At 33.9% G+C, this 19508-nt stretch overlaps 2 protein-coding genes and 1 non-coding gene across 4 annotated transcripts; 1 reads left to right on the forward strand and 2 right to left on the reverse strand.

Moving 5' to 3' along the window:
• Positions 1-232: 232 nt before the first annotated feature.
• On the forward strand, positions 233-304 carry TRNAQ-CUG (transfer RNA glutamine (anticodon CUG)). Its single transcript has one exon. It is a non-coding gene; the product is annotated as a tRNA-Gln (tRNA).
• Positions 305-1757: 1453 nt separating this feature from the next.
• Positions 1758-2865, reverse strand: LOC130827888 (uncharacterized). Its single transcript, XM_057693776.1, has one exon. The coding sequence runs from the start codon at positions 2503-2505 to the stop codon at positions 2059-2061; it is 447 nt and encodes a 148-aa protein (XP_057549759.1). The 5' UTR covers positions 2506-2865; the 3' UTR covers positions 1758-2058.
• A 743-nt stretch (positions 2866-3608) lies between these two features.
• On the reverse strand, positions 3609-18426 carry LOC130827889 (pyrophosphate-energized membrane proton pump 3-like). Of its 2 annotated transcripts, none has more exons than XM_057693778.1 (15): positions 18245-18426; positions 17327-17696; positions 14434-14637; positions 12811-12962; positions 12564-12711; positions 12344-12476; positions 10214-10386; positions 8997-9117; positions 8579-8760; positions 7975-8412; positions 7728-7892; positions 7485-7640; positions 7303-7414; positions 6931-7150; positions 3609-4210 (listed from the first exon to the last, which is right to left on the reverse strand). In XM_057693778.1, the coding sequence occupies exons 2-15, from the start codon at positions 17417-17419 to the stop codon at positions 4111-4113; spliced, it is 2397 nt and encodes a 798-aa protein (XP_057549761.1). In that variant the 5' UTR covers positions 17420-17696; positions 18245-18426; the 3' UTR covers positions 3609-4110. The 2 variants fall into 2 exon arrangements, with proteins under 2 accessions (XP_057549761.1, XP_057549760.1); XM_057693777.1 differs by having other exon boundaries at positions 18241-18426.
• Between the last annotated feature and the right edge of the window lie 1082 nt (positions 18427-19508).

Consider the following 19508-nt stretch of genomic DNA (forward strand, 5'->3'; position numbering starts at 1 on the left):
AGTGATTAATTAGAAAAATAGGTTAATTATATGAACTTGCTCATGATGAAACAGTTTCATACAAGACTTGTTTAAAAAATCATAAGTAATTAGAAAATTAGGCTTATACATGAGTTCGCTAATAAAGTATTAAACAAAAATATTCTAGTTTTTCATACTTTTAATGCAATAACACATTTTACCACAAGTAATTAAAGATTCTTAAATAAAAAATTGTAATAATTATCAAGTTGGTCCCATGGTCTAGTGGTTAGGACATTGGACTCTGAATCCAGTAACCCGAGTTCAAATCTCGGTGGGACCTTGTTTGTTTTTTTTCTTTACTCCTTAATTCTTTTATATTGTCTTTCTTTACATTAAAATTGGGAAAAGGCTTCATATTGCTAATTAATAGTGGTATAATTAATTATACAAGTACTTCTTCAAATATCTTATTTTATTTTTTTTGAAAGAGAATCCCTCCAAATATAAATATTTAATCTTTATTATTAGTGCCAAAAATCATATTGCTAACTCGTAATTTTCAATGGAAGCATATAATTAAATATGAGAGGTGATAAGGTAAATGAGGAAAACCATTCTTTGTAAATCAGCCAAAACAAACTTAAGGTGCTTTGGTTTATTTTACGGTGAAAAATCATTTAAAATTTAATGCTAATATTTACTAAAATAACCAATTAAAAAATTTATTGATATAAATTTGCTATTTTTAAACAAACTAAATTTACTATCGTGTTTAAAATTATCTAATCAAACCAATTGATGAAATCATCTAGTCAAATTAACCGTTAAAGTCGACTTTTACTTATATTTCCTCCGTTTCATTATAGTTGCTACATTTGATTTTTTACACAATTTAATGTATTATTTTGTTTATTTATATGTTGAATTATACACATCTTAAATATATAAAAAGTTAATATTATCAAAGTATGAGATTAGACGATTCAAACAAGATCCCACTTAACTATATTTTTACTTACACATCAGTCGCAATATATAAGATAAGCTTAAACAATAAATAGTACCCGTAACCAAAATGTAACAAGTATTTCAAAACGGAGGAAATAAGTCATTTGTTTAACAAGCCCATCAACATTAACCAATTATTTACAAACCACTCGTGTAAGTCGGCTTAAGAAAAATTCCCACGTTACACGAGGTTTTGTTAATTTCCTACGATAATACTTCTAAACTTTAATGAATAACACCAATAACTAATTTATTAATTTTTAAATCATATACTCCCTCCCGTTCCTATTTGTTCTTCCTATTTGGGTATTTCACAAAAATTAAGAAAAAGAGAATCTTTGGTGGCAGTGGATATTATTTTAATTATATAATAGTGGGAAGTAATGATTGTATTGGAAGTATGAGGTTGTAGTGGGTATTATTTTAATTAAATAATAGTGTGAAGTAATGATTGTATTGGAAGTATGAGAGAGAAAATAATTATAAATAAAAGAAAATGGGTACATTAAAAGAAAAGGGGATTTTAAGGGGTAAAAGTGAGATAAAAACTTTCTAAAAATAGAAAGTATTCTAAAGTGAAAGAACTTTTGAAACTACCCGTTATAGTAATGCGGAAGATCAAAAAGAAACGGAGGGAATAACTCTTATAAATTAATTTTTAACATATAAGTGATATTCTAAGAAAACACTTCTAAGTTGGTCCTAAATTGGTATTATTTAAGATAATCAAAAATTATTATCATTGTCATGAAATAAGCAAAAAAAAAAATTATATTATTTTCGATAATTTTTCAAAAAAATTATATATAACATTAAAGATTCAATAATTCTCGATTCTCATTTTTCAATGTTCTACAATTAACAAAAACTTTTCATCAACTATTTCCATACACTCCAATTACACAATTAAAACCCAAAAAACTCCTAAATTCATTGTGATTTCCTTGATTTTCTTGGATTCTAAGTATTATTTGAGTACAGGGTAGGCTCGGGAAAAGAAAGGGGCAGCGAGAATTTGAATACAAAACCTTAGTCAGGAAAAGTATAAAAAACACCAATTGAAACAAAAGCCGATTTTCTCGGATTCTAAGTATTGGTAGAGCCCCTAACAGAGTTCCAAACACTAGAAGCAGCAGCAGCAATGTGCGGCCAAATAGCAGAAAACCCACGAAAAGTAGCAGCAGAAGCAACACCAATAGCAATACTTTCAGGGTACCCAGGTTTCGAATCAAGCTTCATTTCAATTATAGCAAGACGGGCATTTACATTATCGAGCTTTCTAGAAGTTTCAGCTTTCAATTTGTCTTTTTTCCCTCTTCCGGAAGATACAACCCGAAAAAGCATGTGTTGAAGATCATCAATGACTTTAATGGAGGCTTGATGGGAATCCATACCTTGTGATTCGTAATGGGTGATTAAATCTTGTGGGGTTGGGAGCTTTGGTTTCTGTTTTTGGGTGGGTGAGTCTTTGGATTTGGAGTTTGAGGATTGTTGAGGGGATGAAACAGAGGAATTTGGGAATTGGGGTTCCATTTTTTGATAGGGGAGAAGAAAAGTTGATTAGGGTTTTGGGTTTTGGGTTTTGGGTATGAATTGATGCGAGTGTTGAGGAGGGTGAAGTGAAATTTGAAAGGTGAAGATAAGATTTTATTGTTTCCAATTCCATAGTTTTATTCCTTACTTTTTATTGGTTTATATTGGACAATATTAAAAGACTAACCAATAATGCGGAAGCAATTTATTCTTTCGCTGTTTGATTTATATCCACGTATATTCGAAAACTACTAGAAATTTAGACGTTTTCACTCCTTAAATCCCAAGTCCTTTTAATGATGGAAGATAGAATAATAAAATTACTTTTGTTGTCTGCGTGTATTTATCTGCGTTGTTGTCTCTCTACTGTTTATTACGACCCAATCAGTTAACTAATTTGATATAGCCCTAACGCCCATATTAAAGGGAAAGCTTTCTCATTACCAAAATAATAGGAAAAGGGTATGCCAAAGTCATAGTCAGACTATAGCTGTTTAACTTAATAAAACTACCGATAGTTAAGAAGTTATATAGAATTGATAACGTTATTGGTGATTTTACATGTAGAAGAAGTGAGAGAATAAAAGGTTGTAGAAAAAAAAATTAATGTTGATAATATTTATTTTTTTTGTTAAGAATTAAGGACTATATAGAGAGAAAGTGTTGTAAAAAATTTAATACCGTATTGTATTGTTGGTATACTTCACTTGCAACAACAATGCAAGAAGACTGTATTAATAGTGCAATACATGTTATTTATTACTATTACTACTTACTATTTCTACACTATTTGTTGGAGTATTATTTTTGATAATATTTTCCTCTTTTCAAGGAATTTACTATTGCCTCCCAACATTTTATAATTTACAAAAACTTTTTTTAATGAATTACTTATGCGTTAGACAAAATGTAATCATCCTCAAAAGGCATGACATAAGGTTGAAGTGGCAATGACGGGATACGAAACTAAAAGAAGCTCCTACCGTGTATCAACGCTCATAAATTGGGCGAGCAAGGAGCTATGTGCCGCTCGCACACGCCCACGCCCTCACCACTGCACAGAGCATTCACTCTTAGGATACAATATGAAGGGGCATTTTGGATTAATGTTGAAAGATCGTCAGTGGAGACATAAACGTTGGTCTCACCCGCCATCTTCCAAGTATAACCACTACGACGGCTGGTGCAAAATAATCCATTTTGAGTACAGTGGTCAAGAAAAATGAGGAAAAGTTCCATGTGGTTTGGGTTCTAGACTTTAACAACGTATGCTGTAGAATGGTTCTTTGATAAACCTATTTTAAGTCATTTTCTGGGTTACAAAACCTCTCAATATAAACATTTACTTCTCACGGTACCATCTTGTCACATACATTACAGAGAAGCATCGACACAAGAGTAGACGATATCCAGTATTGTGTTTTGCCTAAAGAGAGAATTATTCAAGATTATGATATAAAAATGAATTTCTATGTAACCAACTTGACAAAAGATTTTGGCACACTTTGGCTTCATTAAAATGCCTCTAACGACCAACAGCATCACACGGACACTGGAAAACCTCGATGTGCAGAGTTAAATCTATGAGTGTCCATTTTAACAGGTCTACAGGAATACAGGCGCCATAACGAGAGTAATTGTTGCCAACATTTTAATCAGAACATGGATTGAAGGTCCTGCTGTATCTTTGAAAGGATCTCCAACACTGCAACAGAACAAAATTTATCAATTCAACTACAAGCACAATGATTTGATCAAGTCCAGCTAAAAATAAATATAAAAGCAACTTCGATAGTTGAAATCTCAACAGTGAACGCACAATTAAAGTTCACAATTAGACAACACCACCAATGTCTGAAACTTGTGAAGCCGAGGGACCAAAGGTTAGTATGACAGCTTGATAAGTGCTAAGAACAGGACTGAGGTCGAAAAGCTAAAGAGAATAATTACTATGGTTCCTTCAATTTTGTGACCATAGGCCGATCTACAGCATAGCACTTGATAGCAAGTGCTACCAAGGTAAATGTTATTGACAAACATTACAAGATTTTAGGTTTTCTTCTTCTCCCAAAAAATAAGAATGCCCTTTCCTTACTTTTCCAATCCCCAAACGGGCGCCTCTGCCCTCGGCATCTCCATCTCACCGGCTACGGCGTCAGTCCCTACTACTGTCAAGACTTCGCTAGGTCTTAAACTTCAGTTATTCGCTGGTGCTGCATCTTCAACTTCAATCAGCAAGATTTCTTGGAAGCAATAGGTGACTAATCAGGTTATAAAACTTAAAATGCGAAATACCGGAAAATGTACAGCTTAATTTCCTTTCTGGGTCTGAGTCTGTTATCCTCGTTCCTTTTGTCCCTTTATAGTTGTATTTCTTTTCTTTGGTTAATTGCCTTATAATTAATTGACAATAGTTGCTTACTTATATGGAATCTATGGTAATGCAGTTGACAACATTGCTAAATTATCTGTTGCTACCTGCTAGTGTCCACCTTTTAATTTGTTTTTCATTTTTTTGGAGAGGAACCAGGGGTTTTCAGATACATAAACTTCATGTAATGCATGTAATTTCTAAGTATTACTTCAACTTTAAATTTATCAAGATTTAAATGCATGTAGAATGCTTTTTGATGAGGTTTGTACTTAAGGAATCTGTCATATATTCTATAATTGCTAAAAAAAAACATTTCATTTTGTGTTATCCTTTGGGGGTGTTCAACAAATGTATGGTTGCTGGTAACTGATTTGAGTGATTGATATAACTACCAACTTCTAGGAGTAGCTTGTTCAAAAACAATTTTTATTTTTAATAATATGTTATTTCAACCAGCTAATTAAACAAACACTAACGTTAGATGTTTTGACCACCCAACACTCTGTTTGTGCTTTAAATAAAGTAATTTTGCCAATTATAGCCAAATCCAAGGGACCGTACCGATGAAAGTATGAAACAGCATACCCAGGCATGAGGCAAATGTTTCCTCTATTTCCAGTTAGTCGCAATACTTTCCAATTTGAGAAATTTTAACATGTATTGCAACATTACATTTTAAGGTGTTTTCTAACACCTATTCATCTAATTTCTCTTTCTCTCCTCCCAGGGTCCCACTTGCTCTCTCTTTTCACTTGCCCCACTATTGCCCCTCAATTTTGTTATTTTTTTGCAAATTGCTTGCAACTTTTCTGAAACTGAGGAAGTAAGTTCATTTCCAGATTGTTTCTCTCTCAGATCACCCAAAAACATTAAAGTAATTCCTTTCATCCACCTTGGGATTTTAATTCCCAAAGTTTGGGTTTCAAGGCTACCTTATTGAAAGCATAAGCTTGCGACCAATAATCAAGGTATCTATCCTCATTCTTGACTACCATCATCACCTACATTGGAAGCATAAGCCTGCAACCCACTATTAAGGAGTGCCTCTTCATTCTTGGACAGAACCACCACCCCACCTACAATACACTCAACATAATTGTCACTGATATCTCAGCGGTGAACAACAGCCCAAATCCTCAGTTCATATCCCTCACTTCACTCAAAATTGGCAACTACTCTTTTCAACCACATCCTCATATTACTTCCATTTGTGACAAAGACCACTATTATACAAGGTCATTCCCCATTGATCTCCTTAGTCAGTTTGGCAAATGGTTGTTGGCTAGTTCGACCTTATAGAAGTATATGGTGATTTGCAAACCATTAAACAATTTGTTTAAGTTGGTTATTATGTAGATCATTATCATCATCATCATCTTACCCAGTGTATTCCGCCCATAAAACTATGAGCAGGATTTGGAGAGGGAAGGATGGCGGCAACTCATTATTATGCAGATGTTTGGTAAAAATTAGTTATTGATTGATAGTTTATTAGAAAACTAAAAGCGAGTCAAAAAGTCAAAAGCAATGGAAGTGCTATTGGTATTAGCATTTTAGTTTTAGCTTAAAAGTAAACTTTTTGACCAAGCATATGTTTAGCTATTTGACCAACCAAAAATCCAAAAGCCAAAAGATAATCAAAACGTCATTGCCAAACACACTCAACAATTAACAACCACGCCCAAGAACCCCGATTTTGTTTGTTAGGTTTTTACTATTCACGTCAAGAAATTGATAATCTCTTCTCTTCGAACAAAGAATATTGATAATCTTAGACATTAAACAACACCATTAATTTGAGAGAGAGTGACCGAGGTGCAAACCAAGAGACAAGGTTGCATGGCTGTATGCAGCAATGATAATGTGCTGTAGCAGGGAAAAGTGTGGAAAGAGGATGGAGTTGACACAAGACTGTACTGGTGGGAGAAATTTTCTTTTGTTTTTCCTTTTCCATTTAGCTTTACAAATATCTTTTCAGTAGACTGGCTCTGTGAGAACCATATGAGCCATAGAATCTTATAAGATCATAAAATATTACTATAATAACTTACGTGTCTCCTGTTATGGCCGCTTTGTGACAGTCACTCCCCTTGCCTCCCAGAGCCCCTGTCTCTATATACTTCTTTGCGTTATCCCAAGCACCACCAGCAGTATTCAAGAAAAGAGCCATGAGGATTCCAGAAACAGTTGCAAACATCAACATTGCAGCAACAACTTTCACACCAAGTAACGGATGTCCAACGTAATGTCCCAACATCCGGAAAATAAAACCTGCAACACTTCTGTTAATAATGAGGCAAAACAGCAGATAAAGTATCCACATAATTCTATGGTTTACCAGGAGGGTCTGAGGAATATATATCAAAGCAAAATCATCTACGGAAGTAAATCCAGTAGTCAGTATAGAGGAACATGTAGCCTACCAATTGCTATAGGTGATATAATAGCCAAAGCACCGGGTTTAATCATCTCCTTCAATGAGGCAGATGCTACAATTGCTACACAGCGACCATAATCAGGCTTCTCCTGGTAAGTCTGTAAAGGGATGGCAATCATTAACTTATACCTGATGAATTACTAATAAATTTACAGAGGAATACTTTACCATGATTCCGGGCCTCTCAATAAATTGCCTCCTGACTTCATTTACCACTTCCTGAGCTGTACAACCAACAGCTGAACAGGCCCATGCACTGAAGAGGAAAATCAGCATCGAGCCTAGCAAGCCACCAATGAAAACTTCAGGAACTGCAATATCAACCTGAAATATAGGACATTTTAAACATTCAGAGGCAATGAAACACCGTGAATACATGAGCAAAAAAGCCAAAATGCAGCTAAATCCAACCTCTTTGAAAGGCACACGAGCAAAAGATGACACCTCATCCATGTACGCACTGAAAAGAAGAAAAGATGCAAGTGCTGCAGATCCAATAGCAAAACCTTTTGTGGTAGCCTTTGTAGTGTTCCCAACTGCATCAAGGACGTCAGTAATCTCTCGAACACTTTCAGGCTGTACAGAAGTATATACTAACTATTAGCATGAGCTAATAGGAAATAGTGCAAAAAAAAAAGTCTCAACAATTCAATCATACCTGTTGACTCATCTCCACAATTCCACCAGCATTATCAGCTATTGGGCCAAACATATCCATAGTCAGAACATAAGCAGCCGTACTGAGCATGCCCATTGTGGCTACTGCAGTCCCAAACAGTCCACCAGTAGGATTTCCAGATTCATCCAACAATCCAGAACTCTGACCCAACCAGAAAGCAGAGATAATAGCAATGCTAATGACGACAACTGGAAGTGCAGTTGATTCCAGTCCTAAGCTGACACCAGCAATAATATTAGTCCCATGACCTGTTGAGCTTGCAAGAGCTAATGTGCGTACAGGCTCATGCTTGTAATCAGTGTAGTACTGGGTTATCCATACAAAAACATATGCTGTTATGATTCCCACCAGTCCACATAAGGCAAAATTCAACCAAGCGGAAGGCGCCTGCTCTGTGTAGAGTAACCAACGTGTTGACTGCACACAAAGACATTAAAACCAAAAATAAGAACAATCAAAATCCATGAGCAGCTTTTGCTTTCTTTTTTTCCCTCCCATTCTGAGAAAAAATAAATGGTATAAGTGGATTTATTTACAATCAGTAAAGAGAACATCAGTGAAGTCATGAAGAATTTTCTCTTACCACACCAAAAGTCAGAACTGCTAATACTATCGTGATAGAATATCCTTTTTGAAGAACTTTCATTGGATCTTCTATGCCTTTACCAGCCTCTCGTGTGCCTTTTATTGAAAATATACCAGCAGAGGATATGACAAGGTCGAAGGAGTGAACCACCAAAGGGAACAAGATAAAACCAGAAGGATCTGCGTCACCAGAAAAAGGGCAGCTAATCTATAAGATGCAAGATACAAAAGTACCCAAAAAAATCCAAGGTAATTATGCATTTTGGTCATTAAAACCTCTACGAGTAACTCTTAATTAAGCTAGGAGCAGTGAGGTTTTATTCTAAGAAATAGACACCATAAATCAAATCCCAAGCAAAGGCAAAAGCCAGCTACATTAGTAAGGGAATGAAACAATCAACAAATCTAATACTCACCTTCAATTTTACAATGTTGAGCCATTGTTCCACCCAATATCATAGCGCTTATAATTTCTGCAGCAATGCTTTCAAACAGATCTGCACCACGAGCAGCACAGTCACCTACGTTGTCTCCAACCTGTAAAATCACATATCAATGTGTCTTCATTAAAGTGTCACTTAAATCCAACGAATCTCCTCTATATATTTAATGATGCAACATCTGCAACTACTAAATTCATAGTCATATAGTTCACCACCTAACAATACGCATGAAAAATATCCCAAAAGATGTGCAGATCAAAGAAAGAACATGGCATAAGAAGGAAAATATGAGTTGTCTTTTATGATACATTAAGCTGTTGCACTTCTTCTTTCCTGGTGTAATATACAACAGGATCATAGCATATTTCCATTGCCCTAATGCCACTAAATAGCTCCCCCCTAAGCTGGGTTGGGGAGTTCTTAGGTCCTTCAGAGTAGTGCAACTTTAACAAGATCATCTTAGAAAAAATTCTTAGGCACAAAAGGGGGAGGTTGAGTCAAGGGAGACAAAACAAAGATTTGAAAAAACAACATTAAGTTGAGACAACTGATGATTGTAAAGCCGCACATACCCCTACAACCCCCCCCCCCCCCCCCCCCCCGCACACACAGAGAATAACAAAATAAAAAAGGGAGAGAAGGAGACACCAAGAAGAAAACTGAAAAAAATAGATACTTATGTACAAGCATGGCACCCCTTTTCTTCTGCTCTTTCCATTAAAAAATCAAGTTTCTCTGCAGGTAAATGTTCAGACTAGAGCACTAGAGTGCAAAATTCAAACACAACACTGCCTGTGAGTTCAACAATAATATAGTATGCCACTCCAGGTACTTAGCAAGCCAAGGCTTTCCAGTTACCACAATATTTGGAGAAGGGGATAATCAAAATTTCCATGTAGATGTATTGAAGAATCAGTTCTTGAACTCATATTTGATTACCAATCCTAAAATGCTTTCTGCACATAAGATAATGCCACTCCCAGAAATTATCTTTAGTATATCTGGAACTCTAAAGGCCTAAAAAAAAACCTTTATTTAATCAAAAGAATTCACATCAGCAGGGCAAAAGCATAAATCTGATTTCAACTATCAGAGTCAACTTAAAGTATATATATAATGCAAACACGTGTTAAGGGATGATAAAAAAAATTAAATCGTTAACAAGTTTCAAGAAGTAGGGTATATAATACCAGGTCAGCAATGACAGCAGGGTTACGAGGATCATCTTCAGGAATTCCCTGCTCAACTTTTCCTACAAGGTCAGCTCCCACATCAGCAGCTTTTGTATATATACCACCACCCAATTGTGCAAAGAGGGCAACAAAAGAAGCTCCGAAACCATAACCAACAAGGAGAAGAGGCACTGGCATAAATATTCGAAGGGTTAATCCTAACAGAAATTACAGCAGAAAATACAAGGATTCAATTACAAAAAAGTACATCTCATTCAATAGCCTGTTATGAAATGAGTTAGCCAAGACAGTAAATCTGGACAAATTAGTAGAATTAAAAAATTGAGCAGATTTCTGGCGTAAAACAGAATGTTTATGAAAGTAATAATAGTATTTATTGAAGATAGCAATAGCTACAAACATAAGAGTATTTTGAGCATACTCCAAGCTTCCAATGTGTACGAACACAATTTGTAATTTCCAAAAGCATGAATTAACCCTCCTCTCCTTGAGCTTATCTACTACTCAAATCCTATTAATTTGCTAACTGAATTTGTTCTAGCATAACAAACACTAACAGAATATATTCCCTAATTTTTTCTTCCATGCTCTTCTTTTGCAAGAATTACTTAATTGCCCTCTTGGAAAGTCTAATGTAAGCGTGTGGTATAGGTTGTGCCGTGCATAACATAGCCATTATTTAAGATATCAAAAAAAAAGAGGGTAAATTTCATGTTAAGGAACTTGGAAGAAACAAACATAAGCAACATCCAAACAAAAAGAATGGAATAATAGCAACAATAACAACTCAATAACAAGTAGGAGGGCATTTAAAAATTCAACACTCTTTACAATCAACATTTTGTATTTCCCGCCCTTCAAGCAGCACATATTTAACTGTTAAGAAGCCATCGAATGTGATGGTCAAAAAACTTTGTTAATCTGTTTGAGCACAGGAGATTTACCCAAGTGAGAAGAAAATTTCACTATAGCTCTAAGCTTGTAAAATAACTTTGCAAATGTTAGCCTTTATTGTATCCATATTTGGAATATTTCCAGAACACAGTGCAGGACTTTCATCAATTAGACAGCTTCCAGTTCCTGGACTTATATCCTTGTGACAAAGTACAACTTAATGGGATGATTGGAAACAGATTTTGAGATATTTGTTTCAGACAAATTGATTAGATTGTATGTGCAGCCACCAATAAAGAGGCTGGTTTTTTCTTATCCTAATGATCAAAGGGATCACAAATTTTTGAAAAAAAATATATGTTATAAAGACGGAGGGGTACGAGGATGACAACCAGCATGTCATTTCAAGTTAAAAAGATATTTTCATCTCCATTCTCCAACATCCACAAGAATTACTAGCAAAAGAAATCTCACTGCGCTGAAAGAATTCTCAGCCTCATATGGAAAAATTCAAGGAAAGATATGGTTGTTTTCAGATAACTCTGTCTCAGCATCAGATGAAATAGAACAGCTAATGGACTTACATCTAGATTGAAAAGACTGAAAAGGGATATAAACAGTTTTTATTAACAATTTATGTGATAATTACAATTTATGTGCAATAATAGTTTTTATTAACAGAATCATAACACAAAAGGGATATAAATTGATAAATCATTACATTTTAGATTCTACTATGTTCTAAAATCACAGTGATTCGAGTAAAATTTTTTTCCGTAAATGACCAGATTTTTCAAAATAACACATCCCTCATAACTTCCATGTTAGACATTCAATGCAAAAGATTGTTCTTCATTTATTTTGCATCAAATATAAAGTGTAAGAACATCCACACTCCTAAATACTGCATTAAGTGCGGGTAAAAGTACCAATGCATGTCATAAGTTGTAAATTTCGCTTAAACACTTAAAGCATAACTGCATGAGTTATAAATTTAAACAGGAAAAAGGAAGTGCAATCTTCACTAAGACTAAAGAACAGTTGCAGCTACAATCTGTAAGAAATTGCCATCAACCATAGAAACAAAATTTCAATGAAAGCATATTATTAAGCAAGTGTTTGTTTGCAACTAGTCAAAGATCAAACATCAGATAAGAAATAATTCCATACTTGAACATACATAGAAAAACACAACTCAAAGAGGGACATAGGAGAGAAAAGAGAAACACATACAGTCTGTGACTTTCATAGAACCATGTGAATCCACCCCCAGCCATACATAGAAGGTAGCATAGAGAATGGCAATCCCAGTTACAGCCATACCTACAACAATTAGAGCAGAGAAGCCACCAGCACGAACAGCTACCTGAAAACAGTTTACCCAATTCTTAACTTTACATGTTTCAACAGAGATAATTAACTCTTTAATCTAAAAGCAAGAGACAGCACCAACCTGTAAGGCTTCTCTAGCTGACCGTCTTGCTGCACTAGAAACACGAACATTTGCACGAACAGACACCCACATTCCCACATATCCTGCTATACCTGAGCATAAAGCTCCGAGCAGAAATGAAATAACAGTAATAAACGCAGATGAAACCCTGCATCAACAAATGAAAGAAAAAAATGGTCAAGGACAAACAAGTGACAGAGAATATTCATGCTCTCTTGAGTTAGACCAATAGAAAACATGTTTTTACCTCCCAATGCCAGCAGCTTCCTGTTGAGGAGTTGTATCCCGCAACAAATAGATACTGAGAATCACCAAGGCAAGCAGAATGGCCATTTTGGAGATTGTTCCATATTGAGTCCTAAAGAAACCTTCTGCTCCATCGCGAATGGCATATGAGATCTAGCAAGAGTGAGCTCAGATATGAATGAAACAGCAAATCACGCTAACAGGGAGACCATATGATCATCAAATCGTGCAGGCAAGGTAGTAAAATTTACAACAATAACAAGTTGGTCGGCGGATATAATTTCACGGAGTTTGCACCGCATCCGCTCCGATTAGGACGGGTGTGGGTATGAGTTTGGTGGGTAGTGACCGGGTAGAGGATCATATCCACCTCATACCCACCCGTCCTCTCCATATTCACCCGCACTGCCTCATACCTAGTACCTACCGAACTTTTATCCATAATATATTATTTTATAAATAAAAAATATTTTATTTGTTGATACGAAAAAAAATGTTAAAATAATTTTTCCTAAAATAGCCTAATTAAAAGTAATTATATGTTTAACCTGTAGATAAAATCTTTTTTAATATATAAAGTTTAATTTTTGATTTAATAAATAACATGATGAATTATTCACCGTAAATATTGATTTTTAACTTATTAACACTACATGTTTTAAATTAAATTAGAAACACAAATAAATCTATAAGAAATAATATGGCATAGGACGCATATAACATGCACGAAAAATGAGTGCATATGAGGTGGGTATAATCGTGATGGGTATATCCAGTCGATCAGAGTAAGTGGAGATAGATGTTAATACATACCCAGATGGGCAAGTGTGGGAATTAAAATTACATCCGCCAAGGATAATGAGTATGGGGAGGGGGTATCCCTAACATTAACAATGTCAAAGCCTTAATCCCAAAAAATTAGGGTCGACTACATGAACCAATAGATCAGTTTGAGTGGTCGTCCACATGAATTTTTCTTCATTCGTTTCTATTTTCTTAACTTGTAAGCCTAAATCCTTTTACATCTTTTTTTCACCCAGTAGGTTTTTTGCGGTTTCTTCGCCCTCTTTTTAAGTCCACTAAGCTCTAACTTTCTATTATCCTTACCGGTTCACTAATACCCTCATCTTTGTACATGTCCAAACCATCTTAAAGGAGTCTTTATCTTCTCCTCAATATTTGCAAGTCCTAAGCCCTATCTTATATCTTAATTTCAAATTCTATCGAGAAAAGTAATCAAAGAATGTCTTGCACCTTTCTTTTTGCCAACAGATATTTGTGCAACATTTCATGAAGTAAAAGAAATATAAAAATAGGGCAAATAAGATGAAATGTTCCGAGAAGAACGACAAGTGGTAAACCGGAGTTAGAAAATGAGGAATCAGAAAAAACCTTGAGTCAGTAGGATTAAACTATAAAATGATTTGGATACACTTAAACAACCAAGAGAAAATGAGGAATCAGAAAAAACCTTGAGTCAGTTGGATTAAAATGTGCGTGGAATTCTTGAATATTCACATAAAAGAATAAATATTACCACTTATATATATTGTAAAAATTAGCCACACGTGAGTTTACATAGCAATCACCAAACAAAAGTTTAAGATATCAGCAATATACATACCTCAGCCATCTCAGGTGGTCCTTCATCCTTTGCCAATACCCACTTTGTTAGAAATATCGACAAAAGGAAGCTGAAGATGCAAACTGAAAATACAAATACAATGACCGGAGAAGTGCTAGCTCCAATATAGAAGATAACTCCAAAGATCAAAAGCATAAGAATGAAAAGAACGCGAGTGTTTAGACCCATAATGATTCGAAACACCTGTAAAAAGCAACTATTAGTATTGTCCATGAACTAATACACTTTAGAAATTCTATTGTAGTTGTGTTGCAAAACACACAAGGTAGCAAGGATATTTATATGACATAATTATTTACAAGCATAATCAATGAGAGTAAGGGATTTAAAAACTTCACACAGAATGTGGCAGGTACACACATTATATTTGGTGGATTATAAAATGTCAAAGTCTAACAAATTTAATGTCACGAAAATTTTAAAAATTGCAATAAGTAATGAGTTTCACTAAAGAGATTTTTTTTTTTTTTTTTTTGCATTATGCTTGCTCTATCAATTTTCCAAATATTAATAGGGTGAATATACAAAGCAAATAAATGTCAACTTGTAATTGTTCGATTAAGAAGTTCAAATTTTTTATAAAAAAAAAAAAAAACTTTAGCAAAGTAGTAAATTATGTTAGCTCACAAGTTATCCAATACAAAAACAAAATCATAACCTACTATACTCATTCAAAATGGTTGAAAAATGTCACCATAATATTACAATAATGTCAAATGGGTTCAATCACTCAATGTAATAACCTCATTTTGTTTTCCCTTATCATACATAGCAAATGATATATATACATATCTTGCATTGCCTTGTCGTGTTTTTTGTTGTTTTCCTTTGCAGGTCTTTCTTGAAACAACCTCTTTGTTATAATAACTATGAAATCGTTTACATTAGACCTTTTCATATTTTTGCACCTTGGGCATTCTTTTTGCACTATGGGTGAGAGTCATAAAATGAGATTAGGCAATAAAACGACGTTGTTTCTTTCACATCAACCCTTTTTTATCTCTCCATAATTTACTTTTCTTCTAACTCCATCCAAGACAATGCTAGAGCCTTAATACTAACATGAGGTCGGCAATATAAACCTCTTTATTGTGTAAACTCCTCAAATTCAACCTTCACTTTTCTAACCATTCACTTCCAATATTTAAAGTTTTATATTACTATTGTTTCTTATTTTTACTAAAGTACCCACCACATCCAACATTCCACCTATAGCCTACCCATCCTAACCATATCAAATCTGATGGAGACATATTATGAGAAGAATTAATGTATTGAACTGAATTGACTCATTGAAAAGTGTAAACACTATAATGCACAGGAGATTAATTCTTTCTCATTATAAAGGAAATTACATATACATCCTCCTCTTACCTTTCTGCAAATCAACTAAGCATCAAGGTAAAAACTATAACAATCATGCCATATTGTTGAATGAATGATAAGCAAGTTAGAAATATTAGTACTTTAGTGTGTTAATAATAAGCTCATTAATCAAGGTTCAAGCACCAATTAAACAAAAAGAATGCCCAAGCATAAATTATATGCATTTGTTAGGATGAAGCTACAAGTATGGGAAAAGCATAAAAATGGCAACTTGTTGCGTAATAGCATAACATTTTTGTAGTTATTTGTTTTGCTCTATTTCCATAAATTCCTTCTTATAAAAGTCTCCACTAACCATTCCATATTGTTGACGATATAATGAGCATGTTATGAAGTGCGTTTACATATAAGTTCTTTAATCAGGTTTAAGCTCCAACAAAAGGAATGCCCAAGCATAAGGTCTATGTATATGTTAGGATGAGGCTAGAAACATACAAAAAGCATAAAAATAGGAAATTTGTTGCGTAATAGCATATCGTCTTTGTAGTTGTATATCGTGCTCTATTTTCCCAAATCCCTTCTTATAAAAGTGCCACTAATCATTCCATTTATATTGACATACTTCATATTAAGGTATTTTGTGTATGAAGCAATTTTGAAGTTTTAACTCTATGTTTCCCTCAAGAGAAGATATCACAAAACATCTTTTATAAAATTCAAATGCCAACAACCTCTCATCAATCAGCCACTGTAACTCCGTGACATTTGTCACTTGCTCCAACACATCCTACTCCATGAATTGATGAAAATTTAACTTATGGCAAAGCCCACAAACGATTGTGGCAAGTACAAAACTGCACCATCAAACGGCTTCACAACTAGACTCAAAAGGTATTAGGATCCTCTCCATTACTTTTCTCTATTACCCATGCTAGGATTTTTAACACATATTTTTGAATAAAAAATAAAATGTCAAAATCCCCCCTATTAAAACTCCATCAAGCAATTATAGCCATTAAATTGAGTAATGGACCCTCCATTACATTTTAAGTAAGGGATAGGATCCTCATTCACTAAAAAGGTGTCTTGACCATCTGTATGTATCCCAAAAAAGTCGTACTTCTTCCGTTCCACTATACTTTCTACGACTTTACATTATCCAATGTGCTATTTTAATTATTTATATATTGAACTATACACATCTAAAAATTATAAAAACTTAATATAATAAAAGTATGCGATTACACGATTCAAACAAGATAACACTTGATTATATTTTTCTTACACGTTGGCAGCAATATATAAAATAAACTTGAACGATGAATAGTATCAAAAATCGTTATGTAGCGAGTATTTAGAACGGAGGAAGTAACATTAAAAACTGATTTATGATTAAATAATCAGGTCAAAATGATATTGACCATGTATCTAATATTGGCAATAGATCATCAAATGCCTGATCAACCTAACACTAAGATGATCCCAATCAATTACCAAATAAACAAAGCCCAACAAAATTGTTAAGCTACGAGGAAAGAAGTCTTACCAAGGGAGAATAAGATTTGGTGCGCATATAAGGGAAAGTGCGAGGCCTATCTAGGTAAGGTCCCATGGAACCATTCTCCATATCATCCATCATGATAGAATGGGTGGAATTCACCCTCCTGACAGATGGGGATGTGCTGAACTCGCCACTTTGGGGGAACTCACCCCCTGAATTTGGTCGCTGTATTTTGAAAAGCTGTTCTTCACGCCCTCAAGCTCCTCTTTGAGATCCTGGTACCCAGGGAAGTCACCTTATTCCGATAAAAAAGCTCCAACGCAAACCACCTATCAACCGGTCCCGTTTCTTCCGACTTAAACGCGGGTATTCCTTCAAACAAGACTTCTCTCTTTTTTATCTTGTATTGACTCCTCTGTGCAAATGAATGACACTCCAATAAATTACAAATATTCTCAATAACTCAAATCACAACGAGTAATCAGCATTACTCTTATCATCATAAAAAAATCTGTAATTTTATTTTACATGAATATCAAACTAAAATGTAACTTTTTCACTCATTTTTAGCTAAACCTTCGGAGAGAAATTCTTCATTTTCGTAAGTAACGAGTACTTAAATCAAATCCCTTCGAAAAATTAACTTCAAAATATACTTCTCAACACATTACTATGGAAACATTCACGCAAAAACCTACTATTGAAATTCAAACCAACAACATCTGCCATCTGGTAACTCTAATATCCCTTAAATTTCTATTCAGCACACAAAAAATTTCCACGAAAAGAAAAAATTGATCAAGCTATTATCAACCGAAAAAAAAATTAAAAATCACATAAACATGCATTTGTAAATGCATGTCGATCAACGATCAAACAAGTCCACTAAAACAATGCGATAAAAGAGATCGAAAAAATTAACAGCGAAATTGAGATAGAAAGAAAAGAAAATTAGATACCTACGATTATCAAGAGAAAAATGTGAGGTAAGATCTTAGGTTACAGGTGGAGCTTTGAGAAGGTTTAATGGCAGTGTATTTCACTTCTGCAACTCCTCGTAGAAGGAAGAGGAGATGGAGAGAGAGAAAGTGAAGAGAAGATGATGAATAAGAAAGAGAAATAGAAAGAGGAATCAGACGAAGAATTTTGGATGTCCTGACATTATTTTGCTATGGTGACATGTGGCATTAAATAATTGGATGGATTTGGTTTTTTTGACAAAAATGATTACACATGGCATTATTTGAGTAGTTGTTAGTTTTTAGAATATTTTGTTCGGAAATTTCATATAATAGGAACGAATTTTCATGAAACGCCAGTTGTAGCACTTTTGTAAGATTTTTCCACATAGTAACATTTAATATATGCCTTATCTAATTGTTATAGCATTTTTTGTTAAATTTTTGTCAATTTTCGTTTATTTCACCATTTTGATGTTTCTACCCTTATTGTGTTGGTTGTTGTCTTTATAAATTGCCCTTAACATTTGAGAGCGTTGATAAATCAAACGGTGAATTAAACATCAAAATAATAAGTTAAATATTTGAGAGTATAAAAATGATTTAGGATAAATTATAAAGACAACAACCAATCTAAGAGTAGAAACGTCAAGATGGTGAATTAAACGAAAATTGACAAGAATTTAACGGAAAATGCTACGGCAGTTATATAAGGGATAAACTGGATGTTACTATGTAGAATAATTTTACAAAAGTGATACCACTGGCGTTTCATGAAAATTCGATGCGATCACGTGGAATTTACCTATTTTTTATCAGGTATAAAAATGATTGTGAAAGTTTTGCAATACTATATTTTTGGTATCCACAAAGTTTTAGTATATAACGGTTATTTTTAAAGGTAATAAATTATTCTTATATAGTAGAATTTGATAGGGTGAGAGTTTTGTTATTTTAATTTATTTTTTTAGGTATTGTTTATTTTACCCCTACTATTATTCTTTTTGTCATTTTATGAAGATTTATAAATCACGGTGATTGATTAGAAATTTTTTGTATCAATAATCCAAAATGTTTCAATAATCTAAAAATAAAAAGTTATAATAATCCACAATCATAACTTTGTTGCCACTACAAATTAAATATTCTTTATATCTCTTTCAGTTTGTGTCATTAAATTTAGATATATAAGAGTTTTTTAAATTATATAATATAAAGTAAATTCAGATGGATAAAAAGTATTTTTTTTCTAAGCGACAAGTAAGATT

Source organism: Amaranthus tricolor, chromosome 11 (assembly GCF_026212465.1).
Source record: "Amaranthus tricolor cultivar Red isolate AtriRed21 chromosome 11, ASM2621246v1, whole genome shotgun sequence".
Classification (NCBI taxonomy): Eukaryota; Viridiplantae; Streptophyta; class Magnoliopsida; order Caryophyllales; family Amaranthaceae; genus Amaranthus; species Amaranthus tricolor.

Bases quoted from the DNA above. Each gene is read 5' to 3' on its own strand.
- LOC130827888 (XM_057693776.1), bottom strand. From the start codon at position 2,505: ATGGAACCCCAATTCCCAAATTCCTCTGTTTCATCCCCTCAACAATCC.
- LOC130827889 (XM_057693778.1), bottom strand. From the start codon at position 17,419: ATGATGGATGATATGGAGAATGGTTCCATGGGACCTTACCTAGATAGG. The intron at 8,761-8,996 runs GTGAGTATTAGA...CTGGTGACGCAG, and splicing joins TCAACATTGTAAAATTGAAG to ATCCTTCTGGTTTTATCTTG. The intron at 7,893-7,974 runs GTATGATTGAAT...ACTTCTGTACAG, and splicing joins TTGTGGAGATGAGTCAACAG to CCTGAAAGTGTTCGAGAGAT.